The 21,039-nt window shown below is 34.8% G+C and overlaps 1 protein-coding gene and 1 long non-coding RNA gene across 2 annotated transcripts; both read right to left on the bottom strand.

Annotated features, from left to right (window-relative positions):
• Positions 1–7,304: 7,304 nt before the first annotated feature.
• Positions 7,305–13,595, bottom strand: LOC132178822 (beta-amyrin synthase-like). The gene is made up of 17 exons (XM_059591381.2): positions 13,383–13,595; positions 12,603–12,788; positions 12,182–12,271; positions 11,832–12,029; positions 11,615–11,699; positions 10,654–10,820; positions 10,356–10,547; positions 10,142–10,255; positions 9,767–9,886; positions 9,517–9,639; positions 9,354–9,452; positions 8,674–8,730; positions 8,347–8,537; positions 8,093–8,270; positions 7,785–7,865; positions 7,608–7,691; positions 7,305–7,485 (listed from the first exon to the last, which is right to left on the bottom strand). The coding sequence occupies exons 1-17, from the start codon at positions 13,581–13,583 to the stop codon at positions 7,363–7,365; spliced, it is 2,289 nt and encodes a 762-aa protein (XP_059447364.2). The 5' UTR covers positions 13,584–13,595; the 3' UTR covers positions 7,305–7,362.
• A 4,636-nt stretch (positions 13,596–18,231) lies between these two features.
• Positions 18,232–20,044, bottom strand: LOC132178830 (uncharacterized). The gene is made up of 3 exons (XR_015911350.1): positions 19,852–20,044; positions 18,654–18,820; positions 18,232–18,555 (listed from the first exon to the last, which is right to left on the bottom strand). It is a non-coding gene; the product is annotated as an uncharacterized LOC132178830 (long non-coding RNA).
• Between the last annotated feature and the right edge of the window lie 995 nt (positions 20,045–21,039).

Genomic DNA, 21,039 nt, shown 5'->3' with positions numbered 1-21,039 from the left:
ATGGCGAGGGGATTCCATCTTTAGTTCCATCCATGCATGACGTTCATTTCCAAGCCAGAGATCTTAATTTGTTCTCTTAGCAAGACTAGCATTTGGTGAAAATTGAAGGGCATGACAACAAAATGGCAAGACTCATGAGTCAATGCAAAGCGCCATAGAGTGGCATCTTTTGTAGCCACCACAAGCCCTCCCAGCTGAGATATTGTGAGTCAATGAGGAGGATATTAGGCTGATGGTCTAGTGTACGAAAGGATTTTGTTAGTCAGGCTAGCCATCCCTTGGCCACCCACCCCATTTGGCTATGGGGTGGTTAGATCAATTTCTTTGTTTTTTTAATAAATATTTTAATAGTTCTAAAACTCATTTTCAAAACAACCATTTTCTAAAAAAAGAAAAAAGAAATAAAAAAATCTGGGCACAAGAAAACGGGTATTAATTTGTTTGGCTGTTGGTGACCACCCCCATGAAAAAAAAAGGGGGGGGGAGGGGGCGCTTGTGTTGACTACCATCGGGTCCTTCCCCGAGTATACGCATACAAATGTAGTTGAGAGCCGTGCAAAACATGATGTTGTTGCCTTCTATGTGTAATCCCCAGCCACCATCTTCACTCTACAATATTCAAAATTTACAGCATACTTGTATACATGACTGTTTAAACATCTAAAAAAAAAAAAAGAGGACAGGAAGCAAGCAATTCAGCAAAAAATCTAATCCTTATTGCATAATTTGCATGTAATGTTTCCAAGAATATGCACCTGATGATAGTATATGTATCGGAGGATTTCCTTTTGATACTCAGCAGGCAGGGAACATAGTATAAAAATGTCCTGTACTGTATAAACACATTACCTGCATTTTTTCCAGTTAAAAAGAATACAATTAGCAGTTGCATCAAGATGAAAACCAAAACAAGTCAACAAACAAGCATGTCGTCATAAATCGAATGGTACTGTTTATAATCTAGTCAATCTTAGAAGATGTTTCAGAGTTTTTTTATTTATTTTTATTTTTTAAAGGGTAGGCCGGGGAGACCAATTGTGACTATCCTACTTGGGCATGACCATAGTAGTACCTACTTGCTGGGAACCGCACATGAGGGGCTTAGATAGTGGGAACCGCAGGCGCTCCATCAAGTTCGACTGAACCATAAATTGACCCAGCCCTATTAGGGCATCAATGAAAATCCATGGTGACTAATACTAAATATCCCAAAATAGAATCTATTTGATTATGTGATGATAACAACGATGACACTGATAAAAATAATAATTGATAATAATTATGAGTCTCACCAAAGAGGAAAGGAAAAACAATACACCAGCATTTTCAGTAGGCCAATGGCCATCACTAGCCTGCAAGGCCAAAAAGAAGTAGACGGCCCTTCTCAATGCAGCTGTAGCCTTTTCATTTGTGATTTCCTCTCCATCCTCAACCTTTACCGGGGGAATTGTTTGTTTGAAGTTTTTCTCCCTAAGAAACTGCAATCATTTTGACAAAAAAATGAGCATATATATTAGAGTAAACAATTTCTGAATTATGAGATATCTCATGATATATATGAATTTTAAGGGCCTAACGCCGCTAGATTACTATGAATTCCAGCACCTTTGCATGTTCTAAGCACTACTTAAAACTAGCTCCATAACCCGCATTATGGGCGATTTTTTTTTTTTTTTTTTTTTAACTTCAAAAAAAAAAAAAAAAATTATAGTATTATAATTTTATTTTTTATATATTACTAAATTTGTAGGCTTCAGCTATTATATGTTTTTTTTCCATTATAATTTAATTTCAAAAATCTTTTCAAGCAAAATAAGGTAAAGAAATGACACTAACTGTATGTAAGCTCCATAAAGCTTAATTGTAGCATGATCCTCTCAATTTTATGATCAAAATTAAATTTTACAGCATTTAACATTAATACATAGTGTCATATCATTTAAAATTTTAAATGACATGACAATGTATGTAATATATACACAGTTAGATGTTGTGGACTCTAATCTGGACCATATATAAAATAGTTTCTCTCCATTAACCTATGTATAATTGGTAAGCAACATACCATAAATCATGACAAAATGAAGACCAAAAAGGAAAATAGAATTATTTTATTTATATTCTAGCGCTTCCTCTCACATGTCAACTCAAACTCTCTTTTAGTTGTTAGGCGTGTATTGCGGGTCGACTCTATAAGTGACATAAAAAGTAACCTAAAATACGTTACATCAATAACCATAAAATGATCGATATATTGCATGGTATAGATAGAGAGAATTAAAGAGAGAAGATGAGGGAACCTGCATTCGCCATATGAGATCACTGCTAGGTTTCACGTGAAAACGGTTGTTGTAGAAATTTTGACGAGCCTCTTCAACCTCAGTCCTCTCTTGTGGGGTACTAGCCTAAGGGTCAAACTCCCATGTCTGCCTCCTAGCAAAGTTGTTTGTGCTGAAGATATAAGGGTCTTTGCCACCCTCTGATATCTTAAGCTACCTCCACATGATATATATATATCTTTTTTGACATGTCTGCACAAGAGGGGGGAGGGGGATTCGAACTAGTGACATCTGCTTTATTAGGCGTGGTCCCAGCCGATTGAGTTACCTCTTGTGGACCTCCACATGATATTCTTCCTTAATTATGATAAGTTTCTTTCAAACTAATTTGAGCAAAAGCATCCCCATTAATACGAAAAGCTGTTTATAGAATTGTAATAATGCCGAGGACGTGCCAACTTTGGGTGTTCATAATTGCATGGCGTTGTACTAACTAACTGTATTTTGTGGGGTGGGCATAAATTATCAACTTGCATGGATGAGCCAATTATCTATAGTGGTCCATTATTTTGATGTAATCTTATATCCACATTTATTTATTCATATCTTTCGCTCTACTACATTTGTCTCTAAATGGTAGCTTAATTGGTTGGAGGCCATGTTTTATGAAGCGGATGTCACTAGTTCGAATCACTCTTTCCCATTTCTCTTCTCTTCACTGACAGTTTTTTTTTTAAAAAAAGTACATAAATTGGCATTTTGATAGTTTACCAAGTTTTACTCTAAAAAAATTCTAATGAAGATGCCGAAAACTTGACACTTGAAACATGGTTGTTCGACCACCTCAGATCGGCCATTTTGTAAGTTGGGGGTGGCTCCAACCACCCACATGGGGTGACCGGCCGCCCACTAAGGCAAAATGGAGGGGTGTTGCATTATCACGAAAGACCATCAACAACACAATATCCTTCTGCAGCTGTAGCACACCGACTACTTGCACTATGGGGTTCAATTGGAAATGGAAGATTGGTCCTCCATTACTCCATTCATTTATTGTGAAGTAGGTCTTGTTTAGACAACTAGCTTCTCTAGTGGTTTATTCTTATCTGATTCTTAAAGGATTTGGATATTTCAATAACTACGAGATCATGACTGCACATATATGGCACAGAGGGAAAAAAAGGGTTGGCTTGGAGCCGCAGAGGTAATTGTCGAACCACCCCACCACAAAAGGTGTTGTTTGATCACCCCAAATGCCAGAAGTGATAATTCAGTCACTTTCAATAGTCCTGTTAAATATATTGTTGAATATATTAGAGCGGAAGCATGAGAGAGGGAAAAGAGAAAGAGCGTAAGGAAATAATAGACTACTTTGTATTGATAATGATTGATTGTATTATTGTGATTACAGATGCCTCTATATATAGAGAGGTTATATGAGTGATAAACAAGAAACCCTAGACTAAACCCTAGAACATATAAGGCAACTAGAATAATATAAAATATTATAACATCCTCCCTCAAACTCAAGGTGCAAGCTTGAGTTTGGGAAAAAGAAAGGGAAATAAAGAGATTTTTTTTTTTTTTTTTTTGGGCTCGCCAGAGTAGTGGCTAGAGAGTGGCGGCCTGAGGCGGAGGACAGCGGCAATGGAGGCTGGTAGTGGCTGGTGGTGGCAATGAATGATTTAGGCCATGGACTAGGCCTGAGACTTGAATTGGAGCCTTATAGAGTAGGCTAAGTTGGGCCGGTTTGATTGGGCCAAAATAGGCCAAAACCCATGGACCATTGCATATGGTTTGACCAAAAAATGATATGAAGAGAAAATTTTGATGCCTTGGATTCTTACTCGACCCAACCCGACCCGCAAAACTCATGCCTATTCAACCCGCCCCACAATACCCAAGCTCGCGCGGATATTGTAATTTTTTGCGGGTGACGGGTTGGAATTTCCAAAACCCGCAGGGTGCGGGACGGTGGGAAAAAGCCGATACCCGCCCTGCCCTGACCTGACCCATGCCCACCCCTAGTGGAGACACCCCCAAAGGGTTTGGGGGTGGTGCGGGTAGGTTGGGTTATGCGGGCTTTGCCCACTCTTAATTATCACTGTCAATGAATGATAAGAGGGATAACTACACAATCACCTCTAATTTATTGTTGTGGCTACGTAACAACCATTATTTTGATTATAAGCGGTTGCACGACCACCACAATAGGCCATGGGTGGTCATGAAACCACACCTCTCTTCATGGTAACAACATAGTGATTTATTTTGTTTTTCTTTTTAGAAGCAATGAGTCAAATTTACATATGTTTGTATTTTTTTAAAATATACTGATTTATTTCATAAAAAATATTGTCTCAAATATGTTACCTACCAGAAAGCCTTTTAAGAAAATTGCTCACTTTTATGTCATCAAAATAGTTTGAAAAAAGAGAAAAAAGAAAAAGCACTTACTCAACTACACTAAGAAATTGGGATGTCTCTCTTTGACTACTAAGATACTTCGGCTACCCCAAGCTACTTAAGTGGCCATTAGGGATGTCTTGTTTGACTACTAGGATTATTCGGCCACCCCAAGTCCCAGATAGAAAGGTAATTGGAGTAATGTTAAATAAATAAAAATTATCTCAAATTTAATAATAATTTTTTTTTTTAAAAAAAAATTGTTGATATTTGTTCGAAGGAGGAGATAGAGTGGGAGAGATTAGTGGACAGGAGTAAATTTCCTTGAATTTTTTTTTTTTTTGGTTGGTAAGTGCAAATCTCCTTGAATTGAAAGTAAAGGAGAAGGACTTTTTCTTGACAGACATTGAAGCATCTGGTGGAAATTTAGGAAGACAGCGCAGAAGAGGGTGTCCTTTTCTTTCGCGAAAGTGGTCCTTGCCGCGTCGGCGCTGCACGTGGGTGGATCTGTGCGTCAGATAAGCTTGGAGAATCCAGAATCAAATGTATTTAGCTTTCCTTATTTTCAGCTTCTTTTTATTTATTTGTTTTTATTATTTAAAAAAAAAGACACAAATGGAAAAGGTGACAAATAGTTTTGGACGTTAAACTTTGAGTATTTACTTTATTAATTAAATTAATTTTTTTTTAAGTTTAATTATTATTATTATTATTTTTTGGTAAAGTCTACTTAACTCCCTCAAACTAACACCTCAATGACAATCTACCCCCCAAACTATCAATTGCGACAATTTACCTCAAAAACTACCAAAACAATGACAATGTACCTTCAATTGTTAAAAAATGACAAAATTACCCTTACTAAAATAAAAACAAAAATACGAAAAATTTAATTTAATTTTTTCAAAATTTTAAGGGTATTTTTGTCTCATTGAAAATTCTGTAGGGATAATTTCGTCATTTGCCAAGGGGGTGGCTTAGCCATCCCATTTTTTTTTTAATTTAAAGAAAATAAAATAAAAATTAAGTATGTGCCACGTGTCAACATTTGATTGGTCCATGTTGACTTCTATTAAGTCAACTAACGATCAGATTAATTTGGTCTATTATCAAAACCGCAGGAACCTCTTGTGATAAAAATCAAACTCTAGAGAGAAAAAAGTAAAGCAACGAAACTCCAGGGAGTATTTAGTAATTAACCCAAACAAAAATATTAAAATTTAATTTTTTTTTCAAAATTTGAAGGGTATTTTTGTCTTATTGAAAATTTTATAGGGATAATTTCGTCATTTTGTTAGCATGGGGGTACATTGTCATTGTTTTGATAATTTGGGTATTAAATTGTCGTAATTGATAATTTGGGGGATAAATTGTCATTTGAGTGGTAGTTTAAGAAGGTTAAGTGGATTTTACCTCTTTTTTTTTTTTTGGTTGACATGTTCACACAAGAGGGGGAATGAGGGATTTGAATTAGTGACCTTCACTTTATAAGGCGTGGTCACCAGTCGATTGAGCTACCCATTGGAGACTTTTAAGTTTAATTATTGGGTATATATTATAAGATCATTTAATATTTTAATCATGTAGCACCATGTCTATTACAACAAAAAGTTATTTTTAAATTAATATGACAAAATTACTTACGTGGCATTAAACCCGTTAATGCCTTGTAATCTTGTTTTAGACGGTTTTGGACAAAAAGAGTGAAGTGAAAACGTGAAAAAACTTTGGAACTTATGAGTAAGATGTAAAGAGTAATATATGCTATAAGTCTTTCTAGAATCTTTTAAGAGTCATCATAAATGTGATATGACTTTTAAAATTACCGTTGAATTTGAGATATGATTTATTAACTTTTAATCTATTGGTGATTTTAAAAGTCACATCATATTTGAGATGACTCTAAAAAGATTTATAGCATTACTCAAATATAAAAGCCGATGGAATGAATTGAAATTGCCCGATTGTTGAGGGAGTGAATTTATATTTTTCATAAATGTTTTGACCATTTCCAAATGTCAAAAAAACTTGTAGTCATCTTAATAAATAAATAAAAAAGCACAAGTAGACGGACGATTCTTTTCTTTGTTTTTTACACCATCTAGATTGAAACAATCTGAACCAGCCATCTTGTGTGCAATGTGGATGCCTCAATGGACTGGATTGAAATGGCATATTTTTGAAGACTACAGAAATTTTGAGAGAAATATATGGCATTGCACAATGAAAATAAGAAGTTTTAATACTAGACTTGAAGCCCAAAACAGACAAATAATTTCTTGTTTGGAAAAAATAACCGAACACCCGCTATTTTCTTTAATTTAAATCAAAATAAATACACGGGACATATGAGCCACACTTTATTATAATTAGGAAATTTCTTACATATTATTCGTAGGGGAAATTAATGATTGGTGCTTTCTCGATATCCTTGTCTAAAATGGATATTATTTTCTAAAATTCAACTCTGAGATAGAAGGATGACTTTATTTTTTGTTTTTTTAGAAAATAATATCCACCTAGGACTAGAAGTCTAGAAGGACACGTGAAAAATACTAAAAGAACACCTAACATTCCCCTATTTGCATTTACAACATTGTATAATATTCCTTATTCACATCTATCTTTTGGTAAATTAAGAGAATTAACAACTGGCTTAATTTCTTACCAGTGTCTCCTATGTACAGTTGTTGAGCAATAATACATGGTTGCAGTATTCTGCAAGAGCCCACAACGGGTGAATATTTCTGTATGCTCCATAGTGTAACATACAGTTCTTCAAGAATACTCCAGTGATTTCCTGTATGAAAGAGTGATGAATGATTAGAAAGCTTTGTAGGCAAAATTTTCAAGCATATATAATAGTCTTCAAGTTATGTTATTTTCCTTTTCTTAATTTGAAGCATTGTTAAAGAGAGGTACCTGTTGAGGAAAATCGCCATCCTCCAGTTGAGAATTAATTATCAGCTTTGCTGCACGATGAAGAGGTGTTGGGTCTCTTTCAGCCTATTGCAGATACAGTTTTAACATCAGAATATGCAGGAATCAAGATCAAAGCATATGACAATAATGAAAGCATAATATAAACCATCAAGTCACCTGTCCAGCATGAATGAGACCCATCATTGCCCATGCAGTTTGTACCAAATTTGATTGGTTTCCTTCAAGAGGTACATATATCTATATATATAATCAAGCACAGAGATTTTGTAATTTTATCAAGCATAGAGATTCTTTCAGCCTATTACTGACAGAAATTCTTCCCCTAAAAATAATTTGTGGAATCGAATGTTGCATGCTATTAAAGGTTCTTACATTATCATCAATGATGTTTAAGAGTAAAAGATAATGAAAAAAAAATAATTAAGAATTAAGAGGCTTTAACCATTATCTAGTTAAAACATTACCTTGTTTGGGCATGAGAGATAGCTCTCTCCCCATCCACCATCATCTTTTTGTGCTCTGAGTAGAAAATCAACAGCTCTGCACATAGCAGGACAATTGTTGTAAGTCTTGCCAGCTGCAGCCAATCCACCAAGTCCAAACCATGTGCCGTATGTGAAGCAAACTCCCCATTTTCCATACCTGTGGAAATGCTTAATCATGTAATAGATTTCTCAGGTACATCTAAATAAATAAACCAGAAAAGGAACATATATACCATGAACCATCAGGCATTTGTGTGTCTTGAAGGAATTGAGCAGCATTTTTTATGAAATTTTCGATCTCTTTCCTCCGGTGCCCGGGGTATAGCTTCTTAAACAAAACTAAAGATTGGATTGCTGATGCAGTGCATTCAACATACTCATGCTCAACGACAAGGTCTGATAAGAATTCTGTGGGATTAAACAGCTAATGAAAAAAAAAAAGAAAAAAAAAAGAAGAATGAGAATCTTTCCATTAGTATAAGAATTTAGAAGCACCAGATAGTTTTAAAATATTCCCATAAGCATATTTCAAGGCCACTTCAATACGTTAAGGCGCTTACTTCCAACCAATCGTGGGCTCCTTTTGGTTCCCAAGCAGTTAAACCACCATTTTTACTCTGCATTAAGCCATACAATAGAGCTTATTGATATGAACACAGTGAAATACTTCAGAAATAAACACTGCACTAGATGAAGGAAACTTTAAAAAAGTTTCATATCCTTAGAAAAACCAAATGCAACTTGATTTTCCTATTCAATGCCGATAGTTACGAAATATTTGTACTTAAAAATACAATTTTAGCGGTTAGAAATTAGAATATGCATTAAATGATTAAAATCAATCATTTCTTATAAGTTTAGAATTTCGTATAATAGATTATTTAATATGGTATCAGAACTATGGTTATAAATTCGAACCTTGTTGAGCGTCAATATATTATTCACTTATGAATAGAGCCCACACATAAGGAATAATGTTAATATTAATTAAATAATATTCTAAGTGTTGGATCTCACTTAATATGAATAGTTTGAGCCCACTTTTGAAGAGAATTGTTAGAATATTAATTAAATAATTAAAGTCAACCATTTCCCTTATTCAATTACTAAATGGGAGTTTGAGCGCACAAGTATGAAGAAGTGCTAGAATATTAATTAAGTAATTAAAATCAACAATTTTCCATCAACTTAAACTTTTGAAGTAACTGTTGATTTAATACTAGTAAAAGTTAATCCTCACCTGTAGAGAAAGTATGACATTTACAGAATCATAAAGTTGCTGGGGATCCATTTTCTCACCAACAATTTCTGGTTGCTTCATGGAGAAAAGCATGCAACACTGAAATAGAGGAGAATTTGGTGAGAACAAATCAATTATGGAGCATTTAAACGAAGTTAATTACCTTCAAACCTTCTGCAGTGCAATCAGAAACTTGCCATCCATGATCTTGATCAGAGAAAGTCCATGATCCTTTAGAAATGTGACGGTACATGCTTTTAAAGTCTCCAGAAGGATTGTCCTTGACCTTATAATTTTTTAAGGAAAGAATAATTAGTCTGAATGAATGCTGGATATATATATATATATTAAAGAAAAGAAAGGGAGATTTGATGATTGCGGTGAATAGATGCTTTCAGAATTGAAAATGAAACCTGAGATTTCTTGATGAAGTCGTGCCCTCTCTCAAGTGTAGGTCCAATTTCATTAGTGAGATTACTAGCAAGTAAAGCTTGAATAGCGAAAACAGTATCCCACACTTGACTACCAAAACCCTGCATAAAAAATGGCACATATATATATATAAAAGTCAGTGATCCCTTCATTTTTCTTGAAAACAAGAGCTTGGGGTTTATCTCAAGTTTGATTAGTTGTATATATTTACAAAACCAGCTCTAGAAATAAATTTATTTTATTAAATATCCTCATTCATTGTTTCATATGAAGTGCAATTCAAATGTTCAACAGAAAGACAAAAAGTTCTACAATTTTTTTTTTTTTTTTTTTGGCTGCAGAATATGTCTATTGACCTGCATCTTGATTCCATCTTCAGCGACCCAAATGTAATCTGGGATCCTAGCGATATGCATCTTGAAATAATCCCCATTTGGATCTTCAACCCAACAAGCAAGCATACATAGGACCTGTTAAATGCAAATGGCTTTAGGAGTACTGTTATATATATATATATATAGCCCTAATAGATGCTTTCTATTGCTTCCCTTGATTATATGATAACATTACCTTTTCCACACATCCAATAGTGATGTATCGACTGTTCTCATCTTCATAATGAATGTGCTTCATTGTTATTTGAAGGGCCTTCTCTCTGACTAGCTTGTTAAAGGGCCAACGAGTGAGAAGAGGCTCAGTGAATATGTATAGACTATCCCAAAGGAAATCTTGTATCAAAGGATGGGGATAGTAGAGATCCTCCTGTAGCAATAGTTTTGCATAATCATTGTGTTGGAAGAATATATTGAAAAGCATATGTAGCAATGAGCAAGTATGAACCGTGAGAAGAAGATTAAGGTAAACTCACCTTTGCACAGAGATGACGCACTTTCTTCCAGTTAACATCGTTGTAAGGTTGAGTGTAGAGTTCCTCCCTCAATTGAAGAATGAGAGGTGTGATTGTGCCTACAAACCTTTTTCCGTACAAGTATGACATGGGCATGTACACCATGCGGCAGTAGCACCACATTTTGGCTGCATTTTAGGGGAAAGACAATTGATAAGCAATATCTTGCAAGTTTAATTAGCAAAGAGAAGAAAGTAAAACCTCTCTAATAAGACAACTCAAATAAAAGTGCTAACCATGTTTCAATTAAATACTTGATGTAGACCGTAAAGTTAAAGATTTCATAAAAATGGTTTTGTCTACAACTTCGTCTGAAGCCCGTCTGAACGGGAAGAGTGAAGTGCATTCCCGAGAGCCTCGTTTGGAGTCTCGTCCGAAGATCGTCCGGACGCACCTAAACCTGAGAGCCTTGTCTGGAGACCGTTTGGACGCCCATGTTTATTTACAGTTTTCATGTTTTATTTCAGTGACCATCTTGACGACGTTATGTTCCGTCTGGATGGCCATTGTAGGATTGCACTTCGACTCTATTTTGTAGTATTATTAGGTTTAGGATTTGGGGGCCTATAAATACATGTTTATAGCCCTTAGAATGCAACTTTTAATTATATGTGAGTTTTTATCAATAAGAAGTCTCAGAGTTGAGTTTTTTCATTATTTTCTTTCAAACCCTAGATAGACTCTCTGTTTTGAGAATATTTCTTATATCTTTGATAGACTTGAGATCTAAAAATATTTATCCATTATTTATTATTGTGCATCTTTGCAGCCCACTAAGTTGCACTGCATCAATACTATATTTAATTTTTTACATTGGACAAAAATGAATTTAAAAACATTCCATTAATCATTATACAATAAGGATCTAAAGTACATTGGCATTTTAGGAAGTTAATGAAGTAGTAAGCATATATGTACAAACATGGATGCATGGGAAGAAATGAAGGAATGATCCAAAATTCCGGAGGCATTGGGTTGGTTCCAATCCACTCAAACGCACCAAGTATCTACAACAAAGGGAAAATCCATACTAGAGTTAATTATCAACAAACAATCATTATGCATAGTGAATTTTTGAATATATATATCCTAATTGGCCATGAAAGCAATATGATTGGATTTATGAAACATGGTCATACTGAAAGCCAAGTCTTTCCCCAAGAAGGTATGTGTGTTACACCACCATGATCAAGGATCCACTTTCGCGCTCTTGCACAAGCATTTTCTTGACCACCATTAGGTCCTTCCCCAAGTATACGCATACAAATGTAGTTGAGAGCCGTGCAAAACATGATGCTGTTGCCCTCTATGTGTAATCCCCACCCACCATCTTCATTCTACTATACGAAAAATTTACAGCGTACTTGTTATACATGATTGTTTAAACACCAACCAAAAAAAAAAAAAAAAAGGATAGGAAGCAAGCAATTCAGCAAAAACTCTAATCCTTATTGCATAATTTGCATGCAATGTTTCCAAGAATATTCACCTGATGATAGTATATGTATCGGAGGATTTCCTTTTGATACTCAGCGGAGAACACAGTATTAAGATGTCCTGTAATGTACAAACACATTACCTGCATTTTTTCCGATTAAATAGAATACAATTAATAGCGCGCAGTTGCATCAAGATGAAAACCAAAACAAGTCAGCAACAAGCATGTCGTCATAAATCCAATGGTGTTGTTCATAATCTGATCAATCTTAATTAGAAGATGTTTCAGAGTTAAATGTCATTAGAAAAAGCTGTTATGTTCGTTTTGATGATTTGTCCTGGTATTACAAAAGATTCCCTGATGTGTAATTTTTTACGTAAATATCCCAAAATAGAATCTATTTGATTATGTGATCACAATGATGACACTGATAATTTTTTTTTTTTTTTTTGATAATAAATATAAATCTCACCAAAGGGGGAAGGAAAAACAATACACCACCATTTTCAGCAGGCCAATGGCCATCACTAGCCTGCAAGGCCGAAAAGAAATGGACGGCCCTTCTCAATGCAGTTGTGGCCTTTTCATGTGTAACTTCCTCTCCATCCTCAACCTTTACGGGGGGAATTGTTTGTCTGAAGTTTTTCTCCTTAAGAAACTGCAATCATTTTGACAAAGAAATGAGCATATTAGAGTAAATAATTTTTGAATTATTAGATATCTCATTATATCATGATATTTTGAATTTTAAAGCCGCTAGATTACAATATATCATGATATTATGAATATTTTATATAATATTTTATACGATTTCCAAATCTAATACAAATTTAGTATTAAATCAATATGTTACAGCTAAGAGATGTAATTTGTTTAATTAAATGGTTTGAATTAAAGTTGATTTATATAGTTTTATACCCATACACCGACATGACCTGAACCCGACACACAATATAGGGCTAGTACTAATTATTGACATGACCCTTGAACATACATGAACCTCATACTAAATTAGTTAGTTAGGGTTGAGTCATTGATGAGTTTAACCGGTTTAATTAAATTGATCGGGTTAGAATTGACCTATATAACTTTATACTTATATATCGATACAACTCGAAACTCAAATATAAACACGAATTGTTATCCCCACTCTACGGCAAAGATTTTCTTGATGCAGGAAAGTAGGTTTTTTTAGTATATATAGATCATAGAGAGAGAGAGAGAGAGAGAGAGAGGATGAGGGTACGTATACCTGCATTCGCCATATGAGATCACTGCTAGGTTTCACGTGAAACCGGTTCTTGTAGAAATTTTGACGAGCCTCTTCAACCTGAGCCCTCTCTTCTGGGGTACCAGCCTCAGGGTCAAACTCCCATGTCTGCCTTCCAACAAAGTTGTTTGTGGTGAAGATATAAGGGCATTTTCCTCCATCTGCTATCTTAAGCCTCCACATATTCTTCCTTATGATCACTTTCTTTCAAACTAATTTGAGCAAAAAAAAAACCCATTACGTAAACCTTTTATAGAATTGCAATAAGGCTGATCGAGGATGTGCCAACTTTGGGTTCATAATTGCATGGCTTCTACTAACTAACTGTATTTCACTATTTTGTGGGGTGGGCATAAATCATCAACTTGCATGGATGAGCCAGTTATCAATAGTAGTCCATTATTTTGATGTAATGTTATATCTACATTTATTCATTCATAATGTTATATTCACATTATTTCAAATTTGATTAGAACCCAACAAGGATAGAGTCAGCTTTGAATTTGGGGGACCCAAAGTCAAAATGTTTTTGGAGAGGGACCAATTGGCAAAAAAATATCTTAAATTATTATTATTTTTTTTCCTTAAATTTTTTCTTTTGCCTTAAATTCTCTTTTTTTGTAATTTGGGCGACCCTAAAATTATTGTTTTCCGTTATTTCAAGTAACTACAATGATATATTATATTCAATTAAAATATGAACCACAAAGATCTCTCTTTACCAAAAGAGCTGGAGTTTTGTGGCCTCCATCATTTTAGTCAATCACAAACTTTTGAAAAGAATAGTGAACATTGCGCTCTTGTCTTTGAGCACTCACCTCTGGCTTAACAAATATTTACTTAAAATTTATCTAAAAATCACTTTTTTTTTTTTTTTTTTAAACTATCAACTTAATAAGGATTTGTTGAGCTACAACATGTAGCTCCTCAACAAATCCTTAGTCATTTGAATTATTAGATATCTCATGATATATATGAATTATGCCGCCAGATTACTATGTATTCCCACACCTTTGTTCTAAGCACTATTTAAAACTAGCTTATAACCCGCACTATGTGTGATTTTTTTTCATTACAATTTAGGGTTAAATATTTAATACTCTCTGGGATTTGACAACTTTATTTTTCTCTCTCTGTGGTTCGGTTATCACAGGAAGTTTCTGTGGTTTTGATAAATGACCAAGTTAGTCCCTCCGTCAGTTGACCGTTAGTTGACCTAACAGAATTTCGCGTTGACCAATTAGATGTTGACACGTGGCACCTACTTAATTTTTTTTAATTTTAAAAAAATTATTATTATTATTAATTTTTTTTTTTTTTTTTTAAAAAAAAAAAGAAAAAAAAATTGGGGTGGCTCTTGGCCATTTGGGGGTGGCCGAGGCTTCCTTCAAATTCCACTAACTCACCCTTCTATAATCTAAATTCTAACGCCTATCTTCATCCTTTTGTCTTAGTTTTTCTCACCTTCTAGAATCTAATGCCTTTCTATTCTCTTTAATATATTTTTTTTCTACCTCAAAACTCACCATTCTACTGTCTACAACTATTTCTTTTATTATTATTATTATTTTTCTTTCCTTTAACTTCAGTCTTCAACTTATGCGCAAGCCTACTGCTCAGGAAAAAACAAAGTAAAAAAATAAAATGCGCAAGTCTACAGCCTACTAGTTGCAGATTTTTTTTTTTCCTTAAAAAATTTCATTCTTATCTTTCAACCACTCATTTCTTATCTTCTATTTCCAATTTTCCACCTTTCACGAGACAAGACTCCTCACTCCTCACCAACTCACTTCCTCACTCCTCACCAGACTCACCTCTTCTCTTCCCATCTCAAGACTAAGCCTTCAAAGTTCAAACAAATGAACAATCAAACATGAAACACCCACTAGGACTACTACTACACAGTGCAGTGTGCCGTTGGGGTGCTGTGGGTTATGTGGGTAGGAAAAAAAAAGAAGAAAAATTTAAAATCTTTGGGGTGCCAAAGACCAAGGTTCTTTGCCACCCGGCCCTCTGATATCTTAAGCTACCTCCTCATGATATTCTTCCTTAATTATGATAAGTTTCTTTCAAACTAATTTGAGCAAAAACATTCCCATGAATACAAAAGCCATTTGTAATAATGCCAAGGACGTGCCAACTTTGAGTGTTCATAATTGCATGGCGTTGTACTAACTAACTGTATTTTGTGGGGTGGGCATAAATTATCAACTTGCATGTATGAGCCAATTATCTATAGTGGCCCATTATTTTGATGTAATCTTATATCCATATTTATTTATTATATCTTTCGCTTTACTACATCCGTCTCTAAAGGGTACAGTACAAAAAAATTGCAATTTTCTGACGTGGTAAACAGTACATTATTTTTGCCACGTCAGAAAATTCTGACGCGCCAATCAATTGGCACGTCAGAAATTTTTGGCGCCTCAATTTGGCGTGTCAGAAAATTTTGACGCACCAAATTAGCACGTCAGAAAATAATAATAATAAAAAGTCTGCCTTTTTTTTCTGAAATTTTTTCCTCTTCTTATTTTTCCTCAACTTTTTTCCTCTTTTTATTCTTCCCTTCTCATTTATTTTCCCTACACTCTCTCTCTCCTCTCTCCACGGCAGATCGAAGAAACAGAAGAAGGAGAAGAAAAAGAAAAGGAGAAGAGAAGAAGAAAAAGAAAGGGAGAAGAGAAGGAGAAGATCGAGAAGCAGAAGAAAAAGAAAAGGAGAAGAAAAAGAAAGGGATCGAGAAGAGAAGCAAAAAAAAAAAAAAAAAGGAGAAGATGGAGAAAAGTGAGAGCTGGCTGGAGACAAGAAGAGAGAGAAAGAAAAAATTGAGAAAAGAAGAGAGCCCACTGTGCAGAAACGAAAAAAATTTCTCCAAACTTTTTTCTTGGTCGAGCGGTGCAGAGAAATGGTGCAGATTAGCACCACTTGAGTGGTACCAAGTGGTGCAGAGAAACGAATTTCTCTGCACCACCGGTGCAGATAAATTACAAAATAAAAAATAATTTAAATTAATACATTTTTTAATTGAAAAAAACAAATTCCAGAAAAAAAAATTAAAATTTTTTTTAATTTAATTTTTCAATTTTCTGATGCGCGTCAGAATTACCACGTCAGAAAATTTTCTGACGTGTGAGACAGTAGAACGTCAAAAAATTCTGATGTTCTACCCACTGGCACGTCAGGAAAATTTTTTTCCTGTCATCTATACTTCTGACAATCAACGCGCGTTAGAAACGCCACATCAGAAAAATTTTCTGACGTGTCAGACACCCTAACATGTCAGAAAACTCCAGTGTAAAAAAAAAAAATTGTTTTTTTTTTAGTGGTAGCTCAATCGGTTGGAAGCCATGCTTTATGAAGCGAATGTTACTAGTTCGAATCACTCTTCCCCATTTCTCTTCTCTTTACTGACATTTTTTTTTAAAAAAAAAAAAGAAAAAAAAAGTACATAAATTGGCATTTTGATAGTTTACCAAGTTTTACTCTAAAAAAATTCTAATGAAGATGCCAAAAAATTGACACTTGAAACAAGGTTGCTCGACCACCTCAGATCGGCCATTTTGTAAGTTAGGGGTGGCTCCAACGACCCACATCGGGTGACCGACCACCCTCTAGGCAAAATGGAGGGGTGCCCCATTATCACGAAAGACCATCAACAACACAATATCCTTTTGCAGCTGCAGCACACCAACTACATGCACTATGGGGTTCAATTGGAAATGGAATATTGGTCCTCCATTACTCCAATCATTTATTGTGAAGTAGGTCTTGTTTAGACAACTAACTTCTCTAGTGGTTTATTCTTATCTAATTCTTAAAGGATTTGGATATTTCAATAACTACGAGATCACGACTGCACATATATGGCACAAAGAGAAAAAAAGGGGTGGCTTGGAGCCGCAGAGGTAATTGTCGAACCACCCCACCACAAAAGGTGCAGTTTGATCACCTCAAATGCCAGAAGTGATAATCCAGTCACTTTCAATAATCATGTTAAACATATTGTTGAATATATTGGAGCGGAAGCATGAGAGAGGGAAGAGAAAAAGAGCGTAAGGAAACAATGGACTACATTGTATTGATAATGATTGGTTGTATTATTGTGATTACAGAGGCCTCTATATATAGAGAGGCTATGAGTGATATGCAAGAAATCTTAAACTAAACCCTAGAACATATAAGGCAACTAGAATAATATAAAATATTCTAACAAGTCCATTTGAAATGTCTAAAGGGGTGATTTAGACACTCTCAAAGAATGTCTTACGAGTGACCAAACCATCCTAATAGCCAAAACGAGAATGTTCGCACAAAAGGGTGAAACTAGAACTTGAAAGGAGGGAAGGACAAAACCTTTTTTTTTTTTTTTTTTTTTGTTTAAATGATCAAAAAAGAATACTCATAAAAATATATATTTTGGGAACTTTTTAAAAATGTTGGGAGGCTTCAACCTCCCACCCGTTACGGTAGTTTTGCTCCAGTTTTGTTCGACCACCCTGTGGAGAATGGACAATATTTTTTGTAATTGGAATTTCTACTTTTTTTTTTTTCTCTTTTAATTAAACGGGCCACGCGAGGTACCGATCAGTACTCCTCCCTCAACCCTCTCAATTAAAACTTAATTTACCTTATTTATTTCTCTCATCAAGAAATAAGAAATCAAAATAAAATCCGTTCCAATTTTAATTCCACAAATAATTTCTTATTTAGAATAAATTACCAAATACCCGTAATTATGTTTAATATAAATCACAATAAACACATGGCATATGGGCTACACTTTCATATAATTAGGGAATTTCTTACATATTAGTCTCAGGGCACGACATTGTATACTATTCCTTAAGAGAATTAACAATTGGCTTTTTTATTGGTGCCTCTTATATATAGTTCACTAATTAATTCAAATTTTTCTGAATGGCAATGGGTCATGTACGCTTGTAGTATTCTGCAAGAGCTTGAGTTTCTGTGTACGTTCCATAATGTATCGACTGTTCTCATCTTCATAATGGATGTGCTTCATTGTTACTTGAAGGACATTCTCTTTGACCAGCTTGTTAAAGGGCCAACGAGTGAGAAGAGGCTCAGTGAATATGTATAGACTATCCCAAAGCAAATCTTGTATCAAAGCATGGGGATAGTAGAGATTCTCCTGTAGCAATAGTTTTGCATAATCATTGTGTTGGAAGAATATTTTGAAAAGCATATGAGCAAGTATGAACCATGAGGAGAAGATTAAGGTAAACTCACATTTGCACAGAGATAACGCACTTTCTTTCAATTAACTTCGTTGTAAGGTTGAGTGTAGAGTTCCTCCCTCAATTGAAGAATGAGAGGTGTGATTGTGCCTACAAACCTTTTTCCATACAAGTATGACATGGGCATGTACACCATGCGGCAGAAGCACCACATTTTGGCTACATTTTAGGGGAAAGGCAATTGATAAGCAATATCTAGCAAGTTTAATTAGCAAAGAGAAGAAAGTAAAACCTCTCAGTAACAAGACAACTCAAATAGAAGTGTTAACCATGTTCCAATTAAATACTTGATGTAGACCGGAAAGTTAAGGATCTCATAAAAATGGTTTTGTCTACAACTTCGTCCGAAGCCCGTCCGAATGGGAAGAGTGAAGTGCATTCACGAGAGCCTCGTTTGGAGTCTTGTCCGAAGATCATCCGGACGCGCCTGAACCCAAGAGCCTCGTCTGAAGTCCTCGTCCGGAGGCCGTCCGGATGCATATGTTTATTTACGGTTTTCATGTTTTATTTCAGTGACCATCTTGACGGCGTTATGTTTCGTCCGGATGGCCATCATAGAATTGCACTTTGACTCTATTTCATAGTATTATTAGGTTTAGGGTTTAGGAGCTTATAAATACATGCTTATAGCCCTTAGAACTCAACTTTTGATTTTATGTGAGTTTTTATCAATAAGAAGTCTCAGAGAGTTTTTTCATTATTTTCCTTCAAACCCTAGATAGGCTATAGCGTTTTGAGAAGATTTCTTATATCTTTGATAGACTCAAAATCTAGAAATATGTATCCGTTCTTTATTGATGTGCATCTTTGTAGCCCACTAAGTCGCACTGCATTAATACTGTATTTAATTTTTAACATTGGACTAAATGATTTTAAAAACATTCCATTATACAATAAGGATCTAAAGTACATTGGCATTTTAGGAAGTTAATGAAGTAGTACGCATATATGTACAAACATAGATGCGTGGGAAGAAATGAAGGAATGATCCAAAATTCCGGAGGCATTGGGTTGGTTCCAGTCCACTCGAACGCACCAAGTATCTACAACAAAGGGAAAATGCATACTAGAGTTAATTATCAACAAACAATCATTATGCATAGTGAATTTTTGATATATATATATATATATATATATATCCTAATTGGCAATGAAAGCAATATGATTGGATTCATGAAACAAGGTCATACCGAAAGCCAAGTCTCAATCTTTCCCCATGAAGGTATGTGTGTTACACCACCATGATCAAGGATCCACTTTTGCGCTCTTGCACAAGCATTTTCTTGACCACCATCGGGTCCTTCCCCAAGTATATGCATACAAATGTAGTTGAGAGCCATGCAAAACATGATGTTGTTGCCCTCTATGTGTAATCCCCATCCACCATCTTCATTCTACAATATGAAAAATTTACAGCATAATTGTTATACATGACTGTTTAAACACCAGCCAAAAAAAAAAAAAAAAAAGGATAGGAAGTAAGCAATTCAGCAAAAAAATCTAATCCTTATTGCATAATTTGCATGCAATGTTTCCAAGAATATGCACCTGATGATAGCATATGTATCAGAAGATTTCCTTTTGATACTCAGTGGGGAACACAGTATTAAGATGTCCTGTAATGTACAAACACATTACCTGCATTTTTACCGGTTGAATAGAATACAATTAATAGCGCGCAGTTGCATCAAGATGAAAACCAAAACAAGTCAGCGACAAGCATGTCGTCATAAATCCAATGGTACTATTCATAATCTGGTCAATCTTAGAAGATGTTTCAAAGTTAAATATCATTAGAAAAAGCTGTTTTTTTTTTTAAGGAAAAAAAGCTGTTATGTTGTTGATGATTTATCCTGGTATTACAAAAGATTCCCTAATGTGTAATTTTTTATGTAAATATCCCAAAATAGAATCTATTTGATTATGTGATGATCACAATGATGACATTAATAATTTTTTTTTTTTTTTTTTTAATAATTATAAATCTCACCAAAGGGGGAAGGAAAAACAATACACCAGCATTTTCAGCAGGCCAATGGCCATCACTGGCCTGCAAGGCTAAAAAGAAGTGGACGGCCCTTCTTAGTGCAGCTGTGGCCTTTTCATATGTGATTCCCTCTCCATCCTCAACCTTTATTGGGGGAACTGTTTGTTTGAAGTTTTTCTCCTTAAGAAACTGCAATCATTTTGACAAAGAAATGAGCATATTAAAGTAAATAATTTCTGAATTATTAGATACCTCATGATATTTTCAATTTTAAAGCCGCTAGCTTACAATATATCATGATATTATGAATATTTTATATAATATTTTATACGACTTCCAAATTTGATACAAATTTAGTATTTAATCAACATGTTACAGTTAAGAGATCTAA

Source organism: Corylus avellana, chromosome 2 (genome assembly GCF_965113065.1).
Source record: "Corylus avellana chromosome 2, dhCorAvel1.hap1.2, whole genome shotgun sequence".
NCBI classification, from domain to species: domain Eukaryota; kingdom Viridiplantae; phylum Streptophyta; class Magnoliopsida; order Fagales; family Betulaceae; genus Corylus; species Corylus avellana.
This window is presented reverse-complemented; position numbering and strand designations above follow the sequence as displayed.

Excerpts from the sequence above, each read along its gene's own strand:
- LOC132178822 (XM_059591381.2), bottom strand. The coding sequence starts at position 13,583 with ATGTGGAGGCTTAAGATAGCAGATGGAGGAAAATGCCCTTATATCTTC. Across the intron at positions 11,700-11,831 it reads GGGGAAAGACTTGGCTTTCA|ATACTTGGTGCGTTTGAGTG; the intron begins GTATGACCATGT and ends CCTTTGTTGTAG. Across the intron at positions 10,548-10,653 it reads TGCGTCATCTCTGTGCAAAG|GAGGATCTCTACTATCCCCA; the intron begins GTGAGTTTACCT and ends CTATTGCTACAG.